The 17610-nt window shown below is 34.2% G+C and overlaps 3 protein-coding genes and 2 non-coding genes across 7 annotated transcripts; 4 read left to right on the top strand and 1 right to left on the bottom strand.

Moving 5' to 3' along the window:
- Window positions 1–234: 234 nt before the first annotated feature.
- On the top strand, window positions 235–2430 carry Y48A6B.8 (Wsv161; the record flags this gene model as incomplete). The annotated part of the gene is made up of 10 exons (NM_067018.5): window positions 235–264; window positions 311–950; window positions 1003–1103; window positions 1157–1270; window positions 1315–1566; window positions 1611–1722; window positions 1774–1846; window positions 1902–2006; window positions 2060–2218; window positions 2269–2430. 10 exons carry the CDS (start codon window positions 235–237, stop codon window positions 2336–2338), a joined length of 1656 nt encoding a protein of 551 aa, NP_499419.1. The 3' UTR covers window positions 2339–2430.
- Window positions 2431–3105: 675 nt separating this feature from the next.
- Window positions 3106–4433, top strand: gda-1 (CMP/dCMP-type deaminase domain-containing protein). The gene is made up of 3 exons (NM_067017.6): window positions 3106–3365; window positions 3674–3792; window positions 4232–4433. Exons 1-3 carry the CDS (start codon window positions 3131–3133, stop codon window positions 4382–4384), a joined length of 507 nt encoding a protein of 168 aa, NP_499418.1. The 5' UTR covers window positions 3106–3130; the 3' UTR covers window positions 4385–4433.
- On the bottom strand, window positions 4379–17108 carry kvs-4 (the record flags this gene model as incomplete). Of its 3 annotated transcripts, NM_001379921.2 has the most annotated exons (15): window positions 4381–4619; window positions 5520–5590; window positions 5886–5915; window positions 5996–6021; window positions 6080–6213; window positions 6298–6548; window positions 7010–7087; window positions 7139–7379; window positions 7519–7631; window positions 7674–7805; window positions 8792–8970; window positions 14567–14621; window positions 14757–14852; window positions 15987–16078; window positions 17040–17108. In NM_001379921.2, 15 exons carry the CDS (start codon window positions 17042–17044, stop codon window positions 4503–4505), a joined length of 1620 nt encoding a protein of 539 aa, NP_001367099.1. In that variant the 3' UTR covers window positions 4381–4502. The 3 variants fall into 3 exon arrangements, with proteins under 3 accessions (NP_001408256.1, NP_001022888.1, NP_001367099.1); NM_001421331.1 differs by lacking the exon at window positions 5996–6021 and having other exon boundaries at window positions 4379–4619; NM_001027717.3 differs by lacking the exons at window positions 14567–14621; window positions 14757–14852; window positions 15987–16078; window positions 17040–17108 and adding an exon at window positions 9093–9232 and having other exon boundaries at window positions 4380–4619.
- On the top strand, window positions 9008–9156 carry Y48A6B.16. Its single transcript, NR_052727.1, has one exon. It is a non-coding gene; the product is annotated as an Unclassified non-coding RNA Y48A6B.16 (non-coding RNA).
- Window positions 14700–14844, top strand: Y48A6B.18. The gene has a single exon (NR_052726.1). It is a non-coding gene; the product is annotated as an Unclassified non-coding RNA Y48A6B.18 (non-coding RNA).
- Window positions 17109–17610: the final 502 nt, after the last annotated feature.

The following is a 17610-nucleotide window of genomic DNA, read 5'->3' as shown; positions in this document are numbered from 1 at the left end:
TCTCTTTTAATTATCGTTAATTTTTCTTCCTATTTCCGTCATATTTTATCATTTTCAATAATTTTTTCTCAATTTTACACATATAATTAACTGTTTTTTGTTTTTTCTTTGACACTCTCTTATTTTATTTGTAAACTATTATTTTATCCTTTTTGTTCTCGAAAATATTTGCCTTTTTCGCTGTTATTTAATTCATTAATCACTTTCAGTATAATTTAACTTTGGAATCTAAATATGGCGCCTCTTAAGAGAAGAAAAGTTTCGGTGAGTTAATAATCCTCATTAGAAAATTAGCAAAAGTAAAATTCAGGCTCCGACTGGAAATGAAAATACCCCAAGATCGACACGTTCCATTCGTCATAAGAGGGAAGATCCAAGAGGGAAGATGAAGCCACTTGCAACCAGTACTCGAACATCTTCGGTTAACAAGAAAAAAAAGAACGATGACGACTACGAAAACTTTTATTCTGGAGAGAACACTATAACGACTATGAAGCCAGTTGTATTCCCAAAAAAACCAGTGATTTTTGAGCACGGGTACGGAATTGAAGACGACATTGAAGACGAAATAGATGATGAAGAATTGGACGACGAAGAATATGAGGAGAGTGGAAACGGAAACGAAGATGAAGTTGAAGAGGAAGTCGGAGTGGAGGAGCAAGAAATTGAAAACAACTTCGCTTATAAAAAAGTCAAGAGTGAAATTTCGTGCTCGCCATTCCTTAAAGAGCATTCTGTACATTCTGTACTGACAAATAATCGCGCAAAAACTGGTACAATTGATTCAAAGGCTGGGCGCACAGCCTATCGAAAACAGAAACTTCGTGAAGGAACATGTTGCTCACAAAGCAATGAGGCAACCGGGGACAGCACAGACAGATCAAGTACCTCCGCGGGATTTGATGTTTTTCAGCATCTACAAAACAGAGCGGTCCAGAAAACTATGATTGGTAAGTCACATTGAAACTAAATCTTGAGTTTAAAGCAAATTGTAATTTTCAGAGCAACTGGAATCAGCGGTTCGAAATCAAGATGTTATGGAAATGGGCAACGTTGTGAAGAAGGGATTAGAAAATGGAACTCTTTCAGAGATCCAGATAGAGGTGCAAAATATCCAAAATATCCAAATATTTAATCTTAATATCTTAATTTTAAGGAATTTTGTAAACATACAACTCGTCCAAACTTCTCGATCCTACAGTTCGTCCAGGCTCTCAGACAATCTACAGAAGACGAGAAAGAGTCTATTCAAATTGCACAGATGATGATGGCAGGCCGTAATTAATCAATTTCATATCCTAATACTTTTTTCAGTTTAAAATGCAGGATCCTAAGGATGGGAATTACACCGCACTTGCAGCAAACGTGCACACCCTGACATCGAAAATTTCAAAGCAGTTGAACGCTGGATGTATCGTGAAACGAACACTTACGATGAACCACACAATTTCACAAGCTGACGGGTTTCCTACGTGTAATCTCACAGATATTTATAACTCTGAACTCTTGATTGGAGGTGATGCCGTCTCGCAACTTTCAAATTTCTATATGGTTGCCTTGAAAACTGTAAGTTGACATTTTGATATATAAAAATAATAAATTCAATTCAGATGCTGGAGCCTTCTTATAAAATCTGGGCATTTACTTACCGACCAAGCTGTGTTCGCCGTGTTGATAGACATTTTCAAGAGTTACCACAAAAAGTGACAACAGCGATTATTGGTGCGTTTAAGATGTGAACAATTTCTAATCACAAAATCATGTTTTTTTCAGAAGTCGCATTCGATATTGTTGGAGTTTATTTGCCGGTTGAGCTGTCATACGGTTCGATTGATAGGGAGCATGAGTAAGACATGAACCAACTTTAAACAATTTTGAATTATTCATTTCATTTCTTCTAGATTCATCAAAACGCTTGGAGAAGGAGCAGAACTTGAGGTTCAGCGCCGTAGGGACGAAAGAATCACAGTGTTCAAGAACGCAGTAGAAGCCCTTGGCAAAGCAATGTAAGAAATCTCGTAAAAATTGTAAAATGTAAAAAAAAATGATATGATTTCAGGAACAATCTTCGAACATATCACTTTGATATTGCCAAAGGAGCACTATTCAACTGCAATAAACCATCTTATTGCGAGCATCATCTCAAGTGGGGACAGGTTCGAAAGTTCAGAGAACAGCATCAGAGGATGGAAACGTCACCAGAAGAAGTTATCAGATTGTAAGTAACTCAATACTTTTAATCGATAAACCAATACATTTTCATTACAGTGCAACCGGTCAACGCAATGAGCATGATGTCTCCGCTGCTGGACGATCGGTCAAAGACTCCACCCACTGAAGCTTAATTTTTCGTTGTTTTTTTTTTGTAATTGATTTTTGTTGTTAACCCTGTTCATGTTTTGTCCTTAAATAAATATTTTCCACAGGAAATCGTCTAAAGAATAAAGTAAAAGCGCGGCATAATTCGCATCTATAATCACCAAGGTCTTGCCCAAGTTTAGCCCAAGTTTAGCCCAAGTTTTACCCAAGTTTTGCCCAAGTTTGGCCAGCTTCTAATCCATGTTAATTTTTCTTGGGTGAAACTTGGGCAAGAAGCTGGCGGTGAATGCCGAGTTCCCCGCAAAAGCTTCAGTTTTTAATTATTTGATCTACCACCTCTTGCACTTTCCCCTGCCACTCTCTCACCTGATACTAGGCCCCCATAAATTTTCAATTTTCTTCCATTTCTCACAAATTTTCTTATCAAAACCTTTTTTAATTTCTTATCAATTAAATAATCTTACAACAGACATCATACCAGAAAAACCAAAAAAAAAAAGAAAGTGCTCGCGGAGCTCACGTGGTTGGCTCGGGCAGCTGGGGGTGGAAAAGCTCGTCGCTGATAAGGGATCACTTTGTGATAAGACGATGATGATCGTGACCTGTTTCAAAGACGTTTTGCCACTTTCGACGCGAATTTTTGGGTTTTTTGGGGGAAAAATTTGTTGCATTTTGTTGAATTTTTAGAATTTTTTATTTACTTTTTTGGGAGTTTTTTCAACAAAAACCCGCCTGCTCACCTCGAAAATTTCCTTTCTTCGTCAGACCTTACTAATTTTTTTTCAGAACCTTCCCCAACTCCTACTATAAAATGAGCCCATCCGCCTCTGATAAGCCTCTCCCACCCCATCACGCTGAGCACATGGCCGAAGCTGTCGCAGAAGCTTGTCGAGGTGTCGAGTGTGGAGATGGTGGACCATTCGGTGCGGTTGTAGTTGATTCAAACGGGAAAGTGGTCGCAAAAGGCCACAATATGGTGCTGGTCACCAAGGATCCGACAATGCACGCCGAGATGACTGCTATTAAGAATGCCTGCAAGGCATTGGGTAGGCACACGAATATTTAGAGCATCTAGTGATAAATTGACATAACATTTGAATTTTACAACCTCGATTTCCTATATTTCTTAAAAAATTTTTTTGCGATTTTTAGGATTTTTTTTTTCAAAAAAAAAGTTGCAGAATTTTTTCTCGAATTAGAGCAAATTTTTTCACATAATTTTACAAGTTAGATAGTTTAAAATTATTTTTGAAAATTGAAAAAAAACAACGATTAACTATTTTTCTGTTAAAAAATGCTAAATTTTTTCGACGTTTTTTTTCGATAAGTTTTTAATTGAAATTCACGTTTTCAGGAACTTTTGACCTATCTGGACATATTTTGTACACATCTTGCTATCCATGCCCAATGTGCATGGGCGGATGCCTTTGGGCTCGATTCGACGCAATTTACTACGGAGCAACTGCTCAGCAGGTGATTTTCATAAAAACTAATTTTTTACACTATTACTGTCTCTTTAAGAGCTTTTATCAATTTTAGTGACGTTCGGGGTTATTTTTCAAACTTTGGGTTACTGTAGCACCAAAAGTACGCAATACACCGGACCTTACGGCAAAATCACAAACTTTTGAAATTTTACCGAATCTGTTCAAACCAGTTATAGACCTAATCTAGAAATTGCCTGTAAAAATCCATAATTTTGTGCATTTTCTCAAGTTCATTAATTTGTGGAAACCCTTGGAAAAAGTAATTTTCAAAATTTTTTACTAAAAAAATCGAATTCTGCACCTTTTTTCAGTTCAATTTAAAAAAAAACTGTGCATTTTGTCGTAAGCTTTGGTGCACTGCGTATTTTCGGTGACACAGTAACCCAAAAAAAAAAACCTTTTCCAAATAAAACAAGTTCTTCCAGGCGGCCGAGATTGGATTCGACGACAAAGCATTCCACGACTTCCTAAAAGACCCGAAAAGCGATGAAATCCGAAAATTGGAGCATTTGGCAGCCGACAACTACCTACTCCCATTCCAAATGTGGTCCAACAAACCGGACAAGACAGAATATTAATTGGAGTATTTTTTTGAAAATTGTTTCGTTAAATAAAATTTGAAAAACATATAAAAAGACAAATACATTGGGACGGTTGGGGAAAAATTGGCAAAATTGGCAAAATTTCAAACTTTTTTTAGGTAACTTTCAAAATCATTTGCTCGGATTTTGTAGCTTTTGGGTATTGAGATGTTCGATATCGATTTCCACCCGCCGGACGTTCAGTTTCAGCCACTTTCATGAAGTTATCGACCTGAAAATTAAAAAAAAAAATTAGAAGAAAATTTGTTTCCTGGCTATCAAATTTTCTGTTGAAAATCTTGTAATGTGCAGGGTTAGAATTGAAAAAAAAACGTTTTTAGTAAAGAAAAGTGCTCAAAGTTTTGTTTTTTCAGAGATATGACGCATTACGGGTTACTTGTGCCCTAAGAGTACGCGATACACCGAATCTTACGGCAAAACGCACAGGTTTTAAAACGTGGCGCCAATCTGTCCCATTGCGGTTTGATCTACAAAAAATGCGGGAATTTTTTGCCTAAAAAAATGTGAAGTCAACACGTTCTTAACCATGCGAAATCAGTTGAGAACTCTGCGTCTCGTTTCCCGCATTTTTTGTAGATCTAAGAAGATCAAGCCGAAATGGGACACTCTGACACCACGTGTTTACCCAAAAAGCATATTTTGCACAATTTTAAAGTTTTGTGCATGTTGTCGTAAGATTCGGTGCACTGCGTACTTCCAGAGCTACAGTAACCTGTAACTTCGCTAAAATCGTCATATCTCAACAACGATTGATTCTACTGAAAAGTTATCAACTAACAAATTGTTCTACACAAAATTTTGCACATTTTATTAGTTCTAAACTATTTTTTAAATTAAATACCTGCAAAGATACAAGAGTTTCAAAAAAAAAATTTTCAATGACACACCAGCGGAGCTAATTTGGTTTTTGTTTTCTATCAAAATTTTATTCTCAAATCACTATTGCATAAGCTTGTGTGAGTGAAAAATGCACATTTATTCATCAAAAAACACACGTTTTGCCATTTTCTCACGTTCTCGCGATTTCAGTGAGAATGCGACTTGAGCCTAAAGTACATTGTTGGAAAAGCTAATACATAAAAAAAATACTCTGAAAAATCACAAAACTCACTATAATTGTGATGGGCAATGCTAAAACCAAGACTCCACACGCGATTGCCCCAGTTGCCACCAGTTTTCCAGCTGAAATTAAAAAAAAATTTTTTTTTAGTGAAAATTGAATAAAAAACTAGGCTTAAATAGTTTTTAAAGATTTTTCATGTCAAAATTTGTGCTCACCGACATTTTTACCCTAACCAGCCTTTTTTTGCGCAATTTAAAAAATCTGTGCATTTTGTCGTGAGGTTTGGTGTACTGCGTACTTTTGGCGCTACAGTAACCCAAAACTTGAAAAATAGTGCCCAAAATATATGCCCAAGGGAACAAAATCACAAGAAATCTGAATTTTTTAAAATTAAATTAATTTTAAAAAACTTACGAACTGTAACCGGAGTCAGGTCCCCGTACCCTGAAAATTTCGTTTTATATTTTATTTTAAAATTTTCAAAAATTTCCGAAACAAAGTACGTTACAACATTTATATCTTACCGACTGTTGTCATGGTGACAATACACCTAAATATCAGTTTTTTTTCAAAAAATTTCAAATATTTTTGGAAAAAAAGTGTCTTACCACCAACACGCCGCCGGAATTGAATGGAATTTTGAAGCGGGCTCGTCTTTTTCCAAAAAATATACCAAAGTCGAGAAAAATATGACACCTGTCATTACAACCATTGCCATCATACCCAGTTGACGGAATGACGCCTGAAAATTGCCAATAAAGGGGCGGAGTCAAAAAGCCATTTTTCTTTCAAAAAATTTTGGCGCGAAATCAAAACTTGGACCTACTTTCAAAGTTTTTCCGAACATTTGCAGACCACTGGAATATCGTCCCAACTTGAGCACACGAATGACTCTGAGCACTCGAAGAATTCGAATAACAAGGAATGCTCCTTTGAGGTCCCGTAGTTGCTCCGTTGATATTCCAAAAATTAAGAGAAGCATTTCTATGATAAATGGAAGGATAGCAAGTAGATCTATGATGTTGAGCAGTTGCCGGAATGTCTTGCTCCTCTCAGCACTGACCAACATTTTTAGGCCTGAAGAAAAAACAGTAACAATTTTTCAATGTACGGAATTTTTTATTTTTGACTGTTTTAAGAAGCTTTTAGAAATTTGCCATGTCTTCCAAAAATTTACAAATTTTTAGCAGGGTTTTGAATTTTCTAGAATTTTCGTTGAGTTTCGCGCCTAAAATTTTCCACAAATTTAAATTTCGCCCCAAAAAATTCCCCGCAAAATTTAAATTTTCTGCCAAAATTGTTTTCATAAATTTGAATTTCCCGCCAAATGTTTTTCATAAAAGTTGAATTTTGCCTAGTTTCTTTTTTGCGAAAATTGAAATTCCCGCCAAAAAATCCCCCGCACAAGTTTTCTCACAAAACTTTAAATTCCCTGCAAAGTTCGTCGCACAAAATTTGAATTTCGCGCTAAATTTTTATTCGGAAAATTTTAATTTCCCGCCAAAACGTTTTTTTTACAAAATTTGAAATTGCCTTACCGTACTCCATAGTAAACCAAACAATGCAAACATATTCGATATATCCTAAAATTGGCATAGGCTCCATTTCCGTGAATTCTGTAAAACAGGTAAAGAAAAGTTGAAAGCCCAGAGCGACGGCCAACATACCTTCCCCAGTCAAATTGTTCCTCTGTTTCGTAGCCACCTGCAACTCGGGCAAGCTTCCCAACACGAGTCCGCTTATCGAAATGAGCACAAATACCACGGAGCAAACTGCAAAAGCTTGGGCTTTTCCCGAACTAGCCGGCTCCTCAATTATATTCCAAACGCAACGACGAATTTCCCCAAATCTCAAAGTTTTGAATAAATTCGGCTTGTCCTGCTCTTCGACTTCCTCGTCGTCATCGTCCTGAAAAATGTGGTAGGTGCTTTTCAGGTTTTTTGGAAAGTTGTGCATTTTTACAGTTATTGAAAAAATATCAGAAAATATAAAAAACCACCAGAAATTCTAATTTTCACACGAACATTCCTTTACAAAAAAAACGTACAATTTGCTGAGCACAACAGCACGACGCCAAATATTGATCGGGTATGATTCTCCAATACTCCAACTCTTCAATGATATCTACGGGGCACAAGTTTGATGGTTGGTGGATTACTCCTGAAACTCGAGCAGTTTCCAGCAAACTTAAAAATTCCTTACCATTGAGGTAAAATTGATAAACAATGTGAAAAAGTGATGGAGGCCGTTCAAAGTAGAATTCGGACGTTGAACTGAAAAACGCATCCGCGTTAGAGTCGGCAACCGGCTTGTTGATAAGGTCTAGGAGGCGGCCTGCAAAAAATAATTTATGAAATTGAAAAATTGATGATTTGCAATATTTTGTTACTTGATTACTTTTCAAAAGCTTGCTTCTCTGCAGAGATATACATAGGCCGTTGATTTTTTTTTTTCAAACGAAAAATTCAAAAATTATATCCAAAAAATGTTGATTTTCATTTGAAATTACTGGATTAAATTAAAATTTGAATTGTTACCAAAATATCGGAAAACAACAATTTTTCGTTCATAAAAAATTTTTAATTGTATTATAGAACCGACACAGTTGTTATTTGAAAAAAAAAAAAACAAAATAAACCTATTAATATAGCCGGAAAACTCAAAAAATGCCACAAGTGACGTCACTCATTTTTGCGGGAATTCAAATTTTGGCTGTTTTTTCGGCCTTTTTTTGACACAATTTGAAAAATCATTTAAGAAAAGAAAAAAGTTAAAATTTTTGTATAAAACAAAGTAAAGCTTTTCAAAAGTTTTTGATTTTGATGAATTTTTATTGACTGAGTGGCATTTAAAAGTGGCAATTACTGAGTTTTTGCCACTTTTTGAAAAAAAAACTAGCACTGTCACATGTTCAAATCCCTACAGTGTTTATATTTGAAGCATAAATGTTGTGTGGTCCTGTGGACGCAAGATGTCTTATCTATAGTTTGCTCTATGCCGGCACAGTGTGACCTACATTTTTCCCGCTTGTTCTGTTGTCCTCCTCCTCCTACATAGACAATCCGTAAAATTCGAAATAATTTTTTTGATCTACGACATCCAAAAAGTGGCTAGAACTGAGATTTTTTCAATTTTCAAAAAATCTTATAAAATTTAGAAAATTTTTTTGAATTTTTTACTATGATAATTGGCCTTTGTGGTGCCATAGGCATGCTATAAATTAATTTCCCACTGGCACTACAGCACCTTTAAATGTTAAAAAAAAACCTATTTTTATATTACATTTATCGTTATTTTCATCCTAAATCCAAATAACTCACCAACACCCCTTCTCCTGATCGTATCCTTTCTAAGCATAAACCTCTGTCCTCCAACATTTAACTTCACAAATTGCTCGCTAATCTCCTCCTCGCCGCAGTACATCTGATAATCGGGCCGTTGCATTCCAATCTCTGCCACGTCATCTGTCTGCACTGTGCGTCGCTCCTCCTCCGTGCTTCTGGAAAATTATTTTCAACAATCATGTTAGGAACCACCCGCGATATGTCTGATGCTACAACAATTTATCCCAGCCGGGGGCCCGTGAACCGTCGGCCGCTAAACCGGAAAAAACGCACTGACGTGCATGGAGTCTGCAGCTGATAGAACAATCGATTGGCCGTCGGAATATGGAAATGATTACGCTGGGCGTTGTGCCTGTTGAGACGGGCGATCCCATGCGAGGTTGCCATTGCGGCGCCTTGCATTATCGCCGAGTTCATGGCTGTATTACTGTAGGTTAATTGGAAGAAAACTGAGAAAAATGACGGAAAATCAATAAAACAGTACGGGGTGAAATTTCAAAATTCTGTTCAGAAATTCAAGTTTCTAGTAGTTCCTGCTTAGCTTTTTTGACCCTCTAACATCAGTTCAAAATTTATTTCCGGGTACTGTCCGGGTACAGGCAGTTCGCCGGATTTTACGACAAAATGCACAGACGGAGGGAACCGAATTTGATGAATTTTCACATTTTTGAAAAAAATTCAAATTCTTGGCCATTCTTAATCCCCGCTGTGTTTTAACGTTAATTTTTCAATTTTGGGTTACTGTAGCCTCAACAGAAGTACACCGAATTTTACGCCAAAATGCACAAAATTTTTCAAGGGACTGCATAGAGGTTATCCGAGGCAAGGAGATTTGATAAAGTTTTTTAGTTTCTGGACAAATTTCAGCCGACTTTTCGTTAAAAAAATTTTTTTAACAAAAAAAAATCGATTTGCCATATATCATATGAAAATTGAAATTCCTTGTCATTTTTTATTTCAAACACAATTTTTCAGCACCTTACACCGTCCACTGAAGAGTTTACGGGTTACTGTAGCCCCAAAAGTACGTAGTGCATCGAATCTTACGCCAAAATGCACAAAACTGCACAATTTTGCGGAAAATGTGCGGCTAATGATGAACTCGAATTTGATAATTTTTCAAATTCTGTGCATTTTGTCGTGGGGCTCGGTGCTCTGCTTACTATCGAGGCTACAGTAACAAAAAGCCACTAAATTATTTTTTTTTTATTTTTCAAATTTGAAACCTCGAAACGTATTTTTAGAAATTAAAAAAATTTCAAATTTTTAATTTTTTCGAAATTTTTTTAAACTCGAAAAAAGAGTTCAAAAGCTGAAATCTTGAGGATTATCAAGAAAAGAAAATTCAAAAAACTGAGAAAAATGACTAATAGAGTACATATATAAAGTCAGTGGTGCAATGAATGGGTAGATAATCGCATTATCTTTTTCTAATCATCATTCTGAAAAGAAAAAAGCGGAAAATTTCTTTGAAAAACTAGATAAAAATTCGGTAATCCTTATCTGCTGTGCTCTAAAGATACTGCGGAGGATGAAAATTACTTTTTTGGAAAATTAGAATTTTCTTAAAAACCTCAAAGTAATTATTTTTCTGTGAATTTTTTTAGTTTGAAAATATATGACGACTATTTTTCATTATTTTTGTTGACTGATCAAAAACAAAAATTGAAGTTATTAGAAAATCAGAAAAAAAAAACAGAAAAAGTGGAGATTTTAGGTACAAAAATGGTCAGAAAATATAGATTTTTGATATTTATTGACGGAAGTAGGGCTTCCATGTAGGCGTTGAAATGCCTGCTTGACTTTAAGGCGACCGAGCAGGTTTCAGGCAGGCGTCAGGCCTTGAAACCGCTCCTGCCTCCCAAGGAAGCCCTAGACGGAAGATGAAAGTTATGATTTAAAAAACCTAGAAAATGAGCTAATGTGTCAATTTAAAAAAATTTTATATAAAAAAATTCGAACTCATTTTTACCCCTATATTTGACAATTTTAAAGTCAGGTTTTTTTTTCGATTTTTTTTGTAAAAATTCGCAATTTAGAAAATCTGTGCATTTTGTCGTAAGATTCGGTGTACTGCGTACTTCTGAAGCTACAGTAACCTAAAACTGCAAAATGCACACAATGAAGGTGAAAAATGGCCAAGAATTTGAATTTTTATATGACAAAATGTGGAAATTCAAATTCAGAAAAAATTGATTTCAAAAAAAAATTCAAATCAAATTTAAAAAAAAATGATTCAGCACTGTGTACCTTTCAGGTTAATACTGCCCAAAAAAATTATTTAAATTTTAAAGGAAAATTTGATAGAAATGCAAAAATACAATTTTGAATAGAAATTTAAAAAAAAGAAAAAAGTTTCAGAAAAAAAATTTAAAAAAAAACAAAATACTTTTTTTTCGAAAATCTCACGCCTCCATATACATCTCTCTTATCACATGATAAAGCCGTCTTGAAGACGTTGATAATATCAGCTGGAGTGCGATAAGAAATCAGACAAAAAAGACGAGGGATTTATATATGAAGAAAGGGCTCGGCTGGAGGCTGCTGCTCGAAAGAAACGAGGAAGAAGCTCAACGCCCGTTGCTCTTTTTGTGCTCTTTTTCATCTAGTTTTTGTGATAATCGAATAATAAAACTGCACAGAAAATGGAAAGAAAAACGGCTATCCAAAATATTTCTGAGACATTTTATGTGCTCTCAGTGCCCTTTTAGTTGCCCGGTTACTGCACATAAATTCTCTATTTTTGGATTTTCTTCCACGTTGCTAAGATTTTTTATTGTAGAGATTACTAATAAAATAGGATTCTGAATCTATTCAAAAATTCAAAATAATTTTTTTCCGAAAACTTATTTTGAAAATTTTGTTGAAGTTTGAATTTTCACAATTTTTGTTTCAAAAAAGTAGGTTTTCTATTGATTTTTTGCAGTTTGTTTTGCAGTTTTTGGTTTACTGTAGCCCCGAAAGAAGAGCACAGATTTTTCAAACTACTCGGTAAAAAGCTGGTTATGGATGAACAGGCGTAATGAATTTGAGTTTGTTAAAAAACAAACTTGATTGCTAAAAAATAGAAACTCTCAGCTTCAAGGTTAATTTCCGATTTTTTTTTCAAGTTTCAATTTTTTGAAATTTTTAAACTTTGCAGTTTTTTTCAAAACTTAAAAAAATATATATTCACGTATTTGCATTTTTCATACGTCTAAAACGGCGCGGTGCCTATCAAAAAGCGGATTTAAAAAGTTAACGAGTATTATGGAGATTTATGACAATGTTATTTCCATGACGAAACAGATTTTTCAAAAACGTTTGGGGAAAACACAAGAAAAAAGGCAGAAAAATCACCTTTTCAACTATTTTTAGTAACGAATTTGGATTCCGATCATCTTTTTACCCTTACATGAGCAAGTTTTTTTTTTACAAAATCTGTGAAAGTTGTCGTAGAATTCGGTATACTTCATACTTTCTCAACTGAAATGCGAAATTCACCAAAAAAAAGTTTATTTGGAACATGTACCCCTATTGTTTTCTGAACTATAGGAACATTTTCCACTTCACCAAGCTTTTGGTGCAATTTTGTGCTCAGATTTTAGAGTGCGAAAATGGGCAGAAAAGTAGTTTAAAAAAAGACGAGGATTTTCAAAGAAAAATGGGGGAAATTTCAGAAAACTTTTTTTGAAGTTCTCGTTTTCAGAAAAAATTAACTTTTAAAGTTAATAAACACTTTTTCAAAAAATATTATTTACCGGAGCAATAGAAGCAAAAAAGAAGAGCTGAAAAAATAAATGATGAGTGTGGAAGAAGAAAAAAAGAAATTGACGAACACTTTATTTCTGATGAGAGATCTCATTTCTATTTCTCGTCTCCGCGACGCTTCAAAACTTTTCCGCCGATCCATTTCAATTTCTTTTATGAATATGGATGAGCTTAATAAAAGGGATAATATAGGGGAAAATTACGTTTTTTTTTGTTTTGTGTGCAAACAAATCAAAGATTCAAAGTTTGAGATCAAAGTAGAAAAAAATTGTTTTGAAAAACAATTTTTTCTTGGAATTTTTTCTTTTGTTTCAATCAATTTAGAAAGTTATTCATATTGTCTAGTTCGCGTGGACAATTTTTTGAAAAATTATTTGTTTGCTAATGGCACATGGTGTCAGGCTGTCCCATTAGGGCTTGATCTACAAAAAATGCGGGAATTTTTCCCCCAAAAATATGACTTCAGCACGTTCTTAATTATGCGAAATCAGTTGGGAAGTCTGCGTCTAAATTCCCGCAATTCTTGTATTTTAGATCAAACCGGCATGGGGCATCAAAAAACCGCTGAAAAATAATAAAATCAGAACGAAAAAAGCGCTTTTGTTAGGCTATTTTTTGAATTGGTGAACGGAATATTCTAATTAATTTCCAAAAAACCTCCAAAACCTAAAAATTTTAAAATATATTTTTTATAAGTTCCCACCACGTCATACAACAATCAGACACCGCTGATAATCGTGAGAAAGTTCCCAGCAAAAAAATTCTTTGAAAAGTTGGAAAGTGCCTGACAAAACTCTCTTTAAAACTTTTTCGTTGGTAAAAAAAATTGTTTCTAAAACCATTAATATCTCAAAATCTAGAAATGTTAGAAAAAAGTATGTTAGTTTTTGAGATATCAAAATATTAAGAAAAAAATCTTGAAACTTTCGTTTTGAAAAAACTTTGAAATTTAAACTACCAGTTCTATTAAAAAACTAAAAATCAAGACAATTATGCAAAAAACTTACTTAACAAGCCTCTTAGCAATCTCCTTCCACCTATCCTGTTGTTCCCGCACCTTTTCCCGCCGGGCAGCCTCGATAATTCGTTGTTTCCACATTTATTTATTTTTTCAAATTTTTTTTTTTGCGAGCCAAGGAAAAGTATTTCAGACACAAAATCAGAAGTCGATAATAAAGAGGCAGGAAAGAGTGCGAATTTTCCCACTTTCTCTGGCTTTAAGGCACAAGCACCGCTCCACCAAAATATAATTGAATAATATGGGCGGAGTCAGCGGCGGCGGGACAAGGTGAAATTGTAGGTAATGGAAAATTGAGTTTTTATTAAAAATAACAAGGTGGTTTTTAATTTTATCAAAAGGGAATTGAGTTAGCAGCCGACATAAAATGGGAAAGGTTAAAAAAAAAGTAACTATTAAAATTTAGAAATTATTTTTTTTTTAAACCCTCAATATCCATATCGGTTAGTGATACCAAAAAGTTGTCAACTAACAAATTGTAGGAAATTTTAGGGACTATATTTCGCCAGTTAACAATTTTTTGATAGCATTTAAAGTTTTTGAGATTAAAAGGTTTGGTTTTGTTTTAATTTCTAATAGGTTATTTTTGAAAAAAACATTTCCCGTTTTATGTCGGCTGCTAACACAATTTCTTGGTTTCAGTAAAAACTTAATTTTCCATCTAGGAATTATTTTCAAGAGAAATTGTGTTAGCAACCGACATAAAATGGGAAACAGTCTAAAAAAACTAACCACAAATTAAGAAATACTAAAACCCCCTTTTCTCAAAAACGGTAAGTGCTATTAAAAATTTGTTAATTAATAATTTGTAGGAAATTTTAAGGGCTATATTTTGTTAGTTGACAACTTTTTGATAGCTTTAATAGTTTTTGAGATATCGCAGTTTTTAGTTAAACCTTTATATCTCAAAAACTATATAAGCTAGTAAAAAATTTATTAGTTTAGAACTTTTTGCTAGCACCCCTACTATACTCCCAACTAACCTATCCAGTGAGCTTTGCGAGACCATATCAATGTAGTCGAAACTTCCATTGTCCTCTGAAATATACATTTTTCAAGAAATAGTTTCTTGTTAGTATCATAAGTTGAGGAAATCTGACAGGTGATAAATGACACTTTTATCAGCTGCCTTAGAAAATAAAAAAAATCAAGGGGAGAAAAAAAATTTCTTACGACTTTTAATCGCGGAATTTCTGTTAAAGGCCTGGTGTCGCTGATAGATAATTTGTCCAATTGTCCAAATTCGATCGGCCGATGGATCCAGAACAGCTGAAAAGTTCAAACCTTAGAGAAGGCATGCCTACCTTCGCGCCTACAAGGCAGGCACATCCATGCCTACAATTTTGTTGCCTGCCTGCCATGTAGGTGCGTAGGTAGGCATTTTTTCTTAAAATCGTGGTGCTCTCTTTCATGAGCAAAAATGAAAAAGATATGCCTATTTAGATATTTATGAGAGAGCTTATGAGCAATGGAGGTCACCCAAAGAACACTTTTTATGACGTGGCAACTTTATGACGTGGAATGATCCAGGGGTGAGCGGCAAAAAATTTTTCCGGCAAATCAGCATATTGCCGGAATCGAAAGATCCGGCAACTCGGCCAGTCGTCAAATTGCCGATTCACCGAATTTGCCAGAAAAACGACAAGTGCTTTTGCACATTATTTTTGGAGATTTCAGAAATTCAATGAAAACGGGAAAAATATTTCAAAAAGGCATAGTTTTAAGTGTTTCCGTCCTGTTAAAAAATCCCTCCAAAAGTTTCCGGCAAATCGGCATCTTGCCTTAAATGAAAAATTCCGGCAAATTGGCAAACCGACCATTTGCCGATTTGCCGAATTTGTCGACAAAATTTTTTTTTTGCCGCCAACCCCTGCTGGAGTGATCGATAATTAATTTTTTAAAAAAATTCATGTTCTTTTTTTAAATTTAAATTGCTTAGATTTTTAGATTTTCAAAAAAATGAAAAATAGAAAATTTTAGTTTTTCGTATTCCCGATTTTTTGGAAAAATCTCATAGTTACAAAGTTATATTAGAATTAAACCTAACATATTTTTAATAAACCTAGTTTTCCCGTTTTTTTTTTCGTACAGTATACTGTACGAAACATACTTATTGTAAAAATTAATTTTTGGATTCTTCTGAAAACTCTAAAAACTTTTTTAGAAAATTGAAAATTCATCCATAAAAACTTTGTTCCTGAAAATAACAATGAATTTTTCAAAACTTTTATTTTTAAAAGTTTCACGTGGCACAGCATTTCTTGCAAGAAGACCCCCTTAACAATGCAAACGTAGCAAAGAAAGAACTAAAAATGATGGGATGCGCCAAAAATAGTAACTTCCGGGTTTATGGGAGGTCAAACTAGTTACAAATAGTTGTTTCCCAAATTTTCAACAACTTACGTTTCATCCTGGCAAACGCCGACAGGCCACCACCACCCGATGATCCGTTGGCCTTCCACTTTTTCTTAACCCCGAAATGGGAGGCTTGGTGGCTGAAAAGTAACATATCTTATTATTAAACTGTAGAAAATTTTAAGGGCTATATTTTGTCACTTGACAAGTTTCTGACAGCTTCAATGGTTTTTAAGATATAAAGCTTTTAAAGTTGTTTATCTAAAAATGATATATCTCAAAAACTACAAGCATTAGCAAAAAGTTACCAATTAATAAAATATAGCCCTTAAAATTTTCTACAAGTTGTTATTTAAAAACGTTTTGATAACGCAACTGCCTGAAAAGATAAAAGCACTTAAACAATCATCTGCGAGTGTGTAGAGGGTGAGGGGAAATGCAGACGGTTGTAGTGTCTGCGTCTCCCCTCTCTTTCGCTCTCTCGAAAAAGCTAATATTTTCTATCATTTCCTTTCTATTAGGAGTAATGCAAGTGAAAATTATAGTAGAGAAAGATTAAAAAATTTTACGTAATTTACTTGGTCGGTTTACAATTTTCAGTTTTTTTAAATTTAATTTTTTACAATTTTTTTCAAACGTTTGTAACTTTTTTATAATTTTTTCTATCTAAAAGTTGTCAACTAACAAAATGTGGCAAATTTTCTGCAAAATATTTTGTCATATAGAATTAATTGAAAATCTCAATTTTCAGCAACGAAACAATGATTTTAAAATTAGAGCATGTGAATACCATTTTGCCTACATAACTTAAACGTTTGAACCTTCATATCTTCATAGCCTTACGAGTTACATAAAAATTGTAAACTAACAAAATGTAGCAACTATTTAGCTAAACAATTGTGCAGTTAGCAATTTCTCGGAAAAAGTGAAACACAAATAGAAAAAAAAATATTTTTAAACCAAAAACTCTTTTTCAAAATTGTTTAAAAATCCAAAAATGCCAGAAATATTCTTCACACATTTTTCCATGGAAACCTATAACCTAGACGTCACAGATGTCATTATTTCATATAGGCTTGTCTCTTTTTCGGCTCGTCTCACCTCATAATTGTCCGGTTTTGGGGAATCGGCGCGATTTTGAGCGTCTGGAAGTGAGTGACACGTGGCACTGAATATTGATTATTGATAAATGGATTTTGGTATTGTTGGTGAAAACGGGAATTTGATTATATGGTGTTAGGGAAAAAAATGTTGAAAATTGGCGAATAAATTTGATTAAAAAGTACTAGGTGACGGGGGGAGTTAAGTACTTTTAGGAGAAAACTAAAAAATCGAGGATCTTTCAGGGTTCGAGCTATTCAATTTTTAAAATATCTGATAAAACGATGTTAGGAAAATTCAAAATCAAAAGAAAATTGAAAAAAATTCGAAAAATTTTTTTGAAATTTTTTCCCGAAAATTTTCAAACTCATATACATCGCCAGTTAAGCAACTGATCAAAAAATTGGCAACTAACAAAATGTGGCAAATTTTGTGCTGAATATATTATCAGTTGACAAATTTTTAAAATCTTGAAGGATTCCCGAGTTATAAATGTTTTTGTGCTGGAATGCAGATGGAAATTTCATATTTCTAAGAAAATTTCAAAATAGGAATGAAACTTTCGCGGAAA

This window comes from Caenorhabditis elegans, chromosome III (assembly GCF_000002985.6).
Source record: "Caenorhabditis elegans chromosome III".
In the NCBI taxonomy this organism is placed as follows: Eukaryota; Metazoa; Nematoda; class Chromadorea; order Rhabditida; family Rhabditidae; genus Caenorhabditis; species Caenorhabditis elegans.
The sequence above is the reverse complement of the archived record's forward strand: the minus strand, read 5'-3'. Positions and strand labels throughout refer to the sequence as shown.